Below are 8,494 nucleotides of genomic sequence, written 5' to 3' on the forward strand. Positions count from 1 at the left end.
TTTTTGCCCAACTCAAAATATGAGCAGAAGGGACAGGACCCAGGATATGCACATTTCCATTCTGTATTTAACCTTATTGTGCAAGCAACCATCACCCCCCCCCCAAAAAAAACCAAACACATATAGCGCTATTTCAGAAACTAAAGTTAATTCCTTTGTCACTGATCACATATTCCAGTTACAGAGAACACAGGGAAGTACTCAGGTGACCTATTTTGGGAAACCACCATTATTTCCTTGTGTTATTCTCACTTACTGATAAGTAACCTGTTTTGGGCACCACAACTGCCATTACCAATAAATGTGGTTTGGCACAAGTCTAACTACTCCTCTCCTCCAGAGGAAGTCTCCTAAGATGAGTGATGGGCAGATTTGCATATGGAGCAAGTATTTCAATTGTGAACCAAGGGAAGGGACCACACCTTTGTCATAAGCAAATTCAGTGCCTGGAACAATAAGGCCTCAATCTCCCATTGACACTGAATCTGCAGGGTTAGACTTTAGAAAACAAATACACATTTTTATTCTGAATGAACAGCATTGAGGGGGAGATAGCATTCGCTCCATCCTCTCTGGAACTTGCCAACTCTAACAAAAGACAATAGTATTTATTTAGTCTCCCGCCATTTTTATTCATGGCCAGCACAATGGAGTTCTACATAGGATATAAATTACGGTGCAGGGTTCTCAATATCAGAGAGTAGCACTAGGGAGACAGCTTTCCCCATTATTACCTCATTTACCCCCCCCCCCACACACACACACACACACACACAATCTCCTTAGCATTAACCAGAGAGAAGTGAAGGGTAGAGCAGTTGCAATAGTTCACTGCAATGTCTTAGTTTTTGCTTAACTGATGGCCACCAAAACTTCACCTTGAAACTTGTTCACCTATGCACAGCAAAACAATACTCTGGGAGCAACGGGATTTTGTTTTTTGGAGGGGAGGTTAGGCAATATTTGGAACAAGGGTGGCAGAGGGATAACTACGCAACGTGTGAAATGCTGGTAAGAGTATATTCAGCTGGGAGGATAACAGGAAAATTACAGCACTTTATTTTCTCTTCAGCTACACAGTACTCTGGTCTCAGACATCCCAGCCTCAGATTAGCCTTTGTAGTATGTGCTTTGTAACCATTTGTGTATTTATCATCTGTATAAGTGTGCAGTTTAAGAAACCCTGAAAGTTCCACAAGCATCTTACAGAATGGGCCTGGCGGGTATTTTAAACATGTTAAGCTTAAGGCCTTGAAGAACTTAAGCCAATAAAGTTTTAGATGGGTTTAAACTCTTTAAACCCCACTAAGTAGGGAGGAAGGGGAGATAAGGGGCAGAACATAAGTGGTCTGTCTTTAATGCATGTCTATCTCTACATAGTGCTTAGCACAATGATCAGGGTTCTTAAGTAATAATGAAAAATTGCTACCTCCATGCAAGACTTACCAGCACTACTTCATGCTTTTCATTTTCTGTTCTTAATTGAGCTCTATCCTCCTAGCACAGGAATCTGGACAACACAAATAGCTCGTTGCAATGCAGGCCAGTACTGAAGAATACTTTTAATCACTGTTTTTCTGAATCCGTCCACCTGCGTAGTCAGTCACGGAATTTCCTAAGACACTATTTGTAAAAATATTAGTCTGTAGAGATGACAGGGGGGGGGGGGGTGTTCCTTATGGGCCCTTCACTAAACCGAGCTGCAGGAAGTGGTTACAGATAGCACTGTAAGGAGATTATGCACATTGCTGTAAAGCCACAAGCTCCCTTTTGTTTGCTGTCAAAACACTCAAAAAAGGTAGAGGTAAGTTTATGCATCCAGGTAAATGGTTAATGTTCATGTTTCAAAAATGTAGGGGCAGTCATCTGAATAAATCCAGGAAGATTTAACTCTTTAAAATAAAAATACTTAATAGCATTTATTCACCATATTAAGTCACCACAGTAAAATTGTACAAGCTACAAGTAACCCAGGAAAGTTAAAAGCTACTAAAAACAGTAGAAAGACATACACAGCTTGTTGAAAACAGACTAACACTGTTAGCTCAAGGAGACAATGGTTGATATACACTAGAGAGATCATGAGAACCTGTATTCAAAATGAAATTTCAAACAAAAATAAAGACGTCATGGCTACAAGTATTATACAATGATAAATACTTCAAAAATATATTAAGATATATGGAAATTCTGGTTTGACAGGGAAATCCAGAGAAATTCCAGCCTTCACTGGATTTCCAAATATACCAATTAAAGTTTAATAGTTAAATTCCTTTCAGTAAGAACAGATTTTGCAGCCATTTCTGCTTTTATATCAGTCCTCACCTATTTGTAGTGTAGCTGCATACTATTCTTAGTCATATTTCCTTAATATTAAGCCATAATGTTCTTTACAACATAGGTACTCATTGCTCTAGACTAACCAATGAATTGCCTCTCAGTATTATGTGCAGTGCATCACATTTGGAGTTATAAACCATGTTACGTTACAGTTAGTGTTAGCTCACCTTACAGCATAGCTGAAGTGGTGTTCTAAAGTTACTCCCATTTAAACAAAATACCTTGAACAAAGGGTTTGGTTGTAAGACTGCCACTGCTTATTCTAGCATAACATTGAATACTCTGAAGTTACAGTACATGAATGAACTATGGCAATATTTAGATTACATCTTTCAAAGAAAGAGGTCCAGAGGATGGTCAGAGCTGATAAGCAATGTGTGCATGCACAAACGGTGGTTTCGGTACACATTTTCATTTGTGCTGTTACTGGGTAGCAAGTAAAGCAATTTATAGCCAAGGATGTGGTAAGATGACAATTCTCCAAGCCAGTTTAAAAATATAAACTTCTATCTTCTTAAAGAGTCAATCCTATAGAAAATAGACTGAAATCTAATTGGTAAATTGGCAGTTTGTAAAGTACTTTCCATTGCAAGATCCACTGGATCAGCCTATCGTACAGCCAAGAGAACAGCTAATCCCGCTAGTCCAAACCCTGCTGCTGCCATGATAGCACTGCTTATGGTACTGTTCTGGTCAGTTGGTTGAGAGCCATGTCCATTGAAGAAATGACAGAAGCCATCCTAGAAAAGCAAAAGAAAGTGAGAATTTGAGTCTACTTGGGGTAAAGCAAAGACAACCATGCTTTGTTATTTCAGTTGTTCACTACTTTGAATACCATACAGATATTTAGAAGACAGATATTGGTATACAGTACATGGTTTGCAGTGCAACCACCATCTTCCTAGATGGAGACATTTAGTATGTCACGAGCCTATTTTTGCCTTTTTTTAAAAAAAGCCAGTCTCTGAATAGAGGTGGTTGTATTTTTTCCTTCATTCAAGTCTGGGAGAATATTTGAAACAGTGCATGGAAATTTCCACTTGAGATAGAAGTCTTAAGGCGGCCCCTTCTCCCAGTTCCATGCATGATTCTGATTACACATGCTACTTGGAAAGTCTGCAAGTAACTCAATTCAGAGTTGACCTATGACAGAATGAAGCTGGCAGCTGCTCTTCCAGATCTTTATTCATGATAATCAAGAGTGGCAGTAATACAACACCAGATGGTCATGTTTGAACTCTGTTTGGCAGATATCTATGTAAACAAGTTATGCTCTTAATTTCTTCCGGAACTTTGTTCTTTACACTTTAATTTGTGCAAACAGTTAATGCATTTTTTGGTAAATGATAGTTTACGTTTTAGCCAAAAGCCATATTTCAATTAGCATTCAGGTGAGCAAGTGATCACTTAAAAAAACCAAACAAAAAAAAAAAAAACAAACCACACCCCCCTAACTTTCCCCAAAAAAACCAAAGTAATGAAGTCAAAGGCTTTTAGAAAAGTTTTATTCTTATTTGTACCAGCATCAAATGATCAGTACTATTTAAAATGATGTTTAAGAGATTGTGGAATACCTAGCATTTAGTTCTGAAATGCAGAGAGATTCAATTTCAGACATTTTAAACAATCACTTTGACTGTTCTCCAGATGTGTATTCCAAATACAATAGAAAACTCTGCTTTGAGTCATTTACAATGACTTTGGGTATATAATTGGCCAGATCTTTTTATCATTATAATTTATTCAGAGAGCCTCATTAATGCAATGACAGTTTTGGAAGCAAGTGGGGAACACTGGGTACATCAAAGGAATCAAGCATATAGCTTAGTGGTGACTTGATCTACAAATGAAATTCAAAACTTGCATGTCAGTTCTGGACTATAAATATTTGGTGTTCCTACTTTGAAGTGTGTTGCTGAATTTAATACAATAATCTGGTCGACATCTGTACTTTAAATTTTCAGTTAAGCTTAGGGCCAAATCCTTGGCCCAGCAAAGTCAATGGTAAGATTTTCATTGACTTAAGTGTAAAGGTGTTTGCTTAGACTGATTTGAGAGCTTTAAACAAGGCTAGCCCAACAGCATGTCAGGACACTTCTAGAAAGTACATCTAGCATATTTCACATCCCTCATATCCTCAGTATGTTACTTGTTGGTTAAGGTATCTGCTAAAACACAAATTCAGGCAAACATAGGGTCTTCTCTTAATTGAAAGAAAGGCATAGCATTTGAGTACTTCACAGTGCACGTAAGCTTATTTGCATATTAACAGAAACTAATAACTTTAAGCTACATTGCAGCTTTGAAATGTTACTTGTTGATTGCTTAACATTCAGAGAGACTAATAAATGACATGTTCTTGGAACCCTTGCCCAAATTCTTTCATTCACTATATAATCAGACTTCAGCAGACTCTGCCTGGAAAAAACAGATGTTCCCCTCTTAGGTTTATTTGAAAATGGAGATCTGAACGCAGATTTCTATGAATTATTCCACCTCTAGTATTATGGCACTCTTTTGAAGTTGATTATGCATTGCATCAGCAGAAAAATCTAGTCCCATATCCAGTCTGACAATAGCCAGTATCAGATGCTTCAAAGAAAACCTATAAGGATTTTCAATCTATGTCTTCACTGCAGAGTTCGCTTGGGTGTTGAGTAACTACACTACAAAGTGGTACCAAGTTCCTGGGTTGACACTGGTGCTGCACTTAGGGTGACCAGCTGTCCTGATTTTATAGGGACAGTCCTGATTTTTGGGTCTCTCATATAGATTCCTGTTACCCCCCAACCCCTGTCTTGATTTTTTACCCTTGCTATCTGGTCACCCTAGCTGCATGCCCCTAGGTCTGTTGCTAGGAATTCTGGGGGCATATCTCATGGTTCTTTGTGCTGCAGTAGGCAGAGCTCCTCTGCTTCTTTCCCAATGAACTGAGAGAGAACTTGTCTGTCCTGGGCACATGGAGGAATTGTAGGAAGGAACTGAAACTATCAGCACTTGGGCTGTGTTGTAACTGCAAAGTGGGTTGGTTACCAGCCCAAACAGCAGATCTGGTCTCTAACCCACTTCCCCCCGCCCCCCCAACTATAGCAGCTAGCCCAGATTGAAAGCACAACTAAATTCAGGTGAGAGGTCTGTGTGCAGATTGGAGAGGGTTGAGGCCAACACTCAAGAAAGAGCCCAAGCAAACTCTGCTGTGAAGATATACCCATATATGGTGGTCATATTAATATTAAAGTCCAATGAGGAGAGGAAGTAAAATTTCCCTATCATTTAGTGGCTGAATTATGCCTTGAAGCACGAGGGTGTGCAGCCCTTTTAATACAGGTCTTATCTAATGTAGGAGTGGATGTTCTTATCAAATGCAGCATTCAATTTTTGAATCCTACAAAGTTCAACTCCATGGCAATGGGCTTCCACAAGATTGCTTCCTATCACCTTTTAATTTAATTGGGTGTTCTATTTTGAAACACACCCAGTTTAATTTATGTAAGAAACGGAACACCTGTTATACCCCCTCTACCAGGATTTTGTCTCAGTGTGTCAGACTTGTATTAAAAAAGTAACAAGTAGCAGATTTATATTTTGTTGCAAAACGTTTTGCAACAAGGAACTAACCTAGGTTAAAAAAAAACAAAAAACTTATATATGAACTAATCCCTATTGCAACTTAGTTCTGCAGTCTGACTGGGTTTCAGACTGCAATGTTTGCACAAATTTAGATGCATCTTTCCACATTTAGCTATAATTCTGAAGTGTTGCTACTGTGTGTGACCACCTTTTGGTAACACTTCCTCCACAGAATTGCCTGAAATAAGACATCTTGAGTATACTAAATATGTCCTGACTCCTCTCCAACTGGATTAGAGCAGGCAGTTTGTGCAGCTGCAATCCTGCTATTAGGGTTCCAACATCTAATCTCTACTGGTGAAAACAGGCAGAGCCTGAGCAGTGACTATGATCCAGGGTCTCCATAAAGTCCTGGGCCTCCATGAAGTCCTGCTATCGTGATAAACAGAGTCTCATTTCTACAAGCCATCTCATATTGAGATAAAAAGCCCCAATACTTTTTTCACCAAACGCTTCATGTCATGCATCCCATTGTTTATAGAGTGCAAGCCTATTCCAGCCACCAACTTCAATGGTGCTTCAACTTCACTGTTAAGACAACAGGGTAGGAAAGATATCAAAATCTTTTCTACATGTAACTTCCATCAGTTTAACTCCCAGGGCTAACAAGTCCACTGGGCAACACTTTAATCTGTTTAATGCTTCATCACAGCTGGCCAAGATACAACTTCAGTTTGCCCACCCCCCTCACCCGCAGAGTGTACACTACAGAGAATACCGTACAAAGAAACAGGAGATTTTAAGAATTTAGTTAGTGAAGTTTTACACTCCACCCTCCCAGTTTGCAGAAGTGAATTAAATTATGAGATTAGACAGTCACAAGTTATCTAAATATCCCAGTTTATAAGTCACAGTAGAGATCTCTACACTATAATGCATAGCCACATTGACAAGACACACTTCAGCATTTTAAAATTAGTGTCAAATCTGGTTCTGCTGGATAGAAATGGGTCTGTAGCATTCACCACTCATTCTAGCAAACACCGCATCTATATTAAAAAGCTTGGAAGCTGTAATTCTCCATTGACGCAAGCAGCAGTAGCACTGCGACACAGAAAGAGCTTTAGTGTTACTAAATCTTTAGTGTTACTCATCTACATTAGAGCATCCACTATGGATAAACAACAATTATGTTATTAGTGTGTACAAGGTAGTGCAGTGCTGTCTCTAGTGTCCTTTCTTGCAATGGGTGTTTAATTTATCTGAGTGACACAAACACTGGTTTGTCAGAGCACTACATGACATCAGTTGTCCCACATGACTGAAAATCCTGGATTCTGTCTGCATTAAATAGAGCTGTGCTACGAAGTGTTTCCCCCCTCCCTCAGTGTAGGCAAGGTCTAGTTTGGATAAAATTGTTTGAAACCAAGCATAGCCTGGCATATGAAGCCAGCAGGCCCCTAGACTACAATATGTCCGACTATCAGTAACAAAGGCACCCCCTCCCAAGGTGGGGAGAGGTGGTTTGGTAAATGGACTGCCTAGGGAGATCAGGGAAGCTCTTTCACTTGGGGATGGTTTAGACACAACAAATCCTACATCTTGGCAGCGGGTGACACAAGAGGACGCTTGCAGTCCCTTCTAACCGTATGGGTCTAGGATTCCAGAGAGCGGGGAGGAAGAATCACACCGGGTCAGGGAAGCGCCAGGCCACAGCATCCTCCCCAGGGCCTGGGACAGCATAGCTCCCATATATGGGAAGAATCCCCAGCCTTGCGTGCAGACTGAGTCACGCTCCCGCTGTACCCCAGTGCGCGGGGGGCAGCTGCTACCCGCGGGAAGGCCCGTGGAGCGAAGCGCGCTGCGCTGGGGAAGGGGCCTGGTCCCCAGAGGGGCTCTCTCCAGCGGGCAGTCAGCACCGCCCAGGCGGGGGCAGGCGGAGCCCGGCGAGCCTGCTAGCAGCGGAATGGGAGGGTTGCTGTGGTTAGTACCCGGCTCAGGTCGCAGCCTCCCCCAGCAGGCGGCAGCCCCCTCGCCAGGGCGGGACCACGCGGCCCCGAGAGCCCTGCCGCGATGGGCCACACAGTCCCCAGCCCGGCCGCTGTCCCCCCGCCAAACCGGCCCGGCCCCGCCTTACCCAGCCGCCGTGCGCCTCCAGCCACTCGCGCTTCTCCTCGGCCAGGTAGGAGGCCAGCACCTCGGCCAAGCGGCCCGCCTCCTCCCGGCTGCCCTGCTCGGCCAGCGCCGCCGCCAGGCTCCCCGCGAACACCACCAGCGCCAGCACTCGGCCCCAGTTCAGGCCGCCCTCCGCCTCCAGCTGCTCCGCCACCCGGCTCAGCAGCGCCGCCGGCTCCCGGCGCTCGTCCAGGGCCAGCGGGCGGCAGGCGCGGAAGAAGGGCCGCTCCCGGCTCTCCAGCTCGCTGGCCGCCCGCCGCAGCGTCTCGGCCGCGGGGCTGGGCGGCGGCAGCGCCGGGCCCCCCAGGCGGTGCTGGAAGTAATCGCCCAGCAGCAGCGCCGTCTGCTCCTTCAGCGAGCCCGGCATGGCTGAGCCTGCAGCCCCGCCGCCGCGGACTAAGCAGCCACC

At 43.2% G+C, this 8,494-nt stretch overlaps 1 protein-coding gene across 1 annotated transcript; it reads right to left on the bottom strand.

The window, feature by feature from the left end:
• Positions 1 to 1,893: 1,893 nt before the first annotated feature.
• On the bottom strand, positions 1,894 to 8,494 carry BCL2L10 (BCL2 like 10). The gene is made up of 2 exons (XM_005305064.4): positions 8,048 to 8,494; positions 1,894 to 3,080 (listed from the first exon to the last, which is right to left on the bottom strand). Exons 1-2 carry the CDS (start codon positions 8,450 to 8,452, stop codon positions 2,949 to 2,951), a joined length of 537 nt encoding a protein of 178 aa, XP_005305121.1. The 5' UTR covers positions 8,453 to 8,494; the 3' UTR covers positions 1,894 to 2,948.

The sequence above is a fragment of the Chrysemys picta genome, chromosome 10 (genome assembly GCF_011386835.1).
Source record: "Chrysemys picta bellii isolate R12L10 chromosome 10, ASM1138683v2, whole genome shotgun sequence".
Lineage (NCBI taxonomy): Eukaryota > Metazoa > Chordata > Testudines > Emydidae > Chrysemys > Chrysemys picta.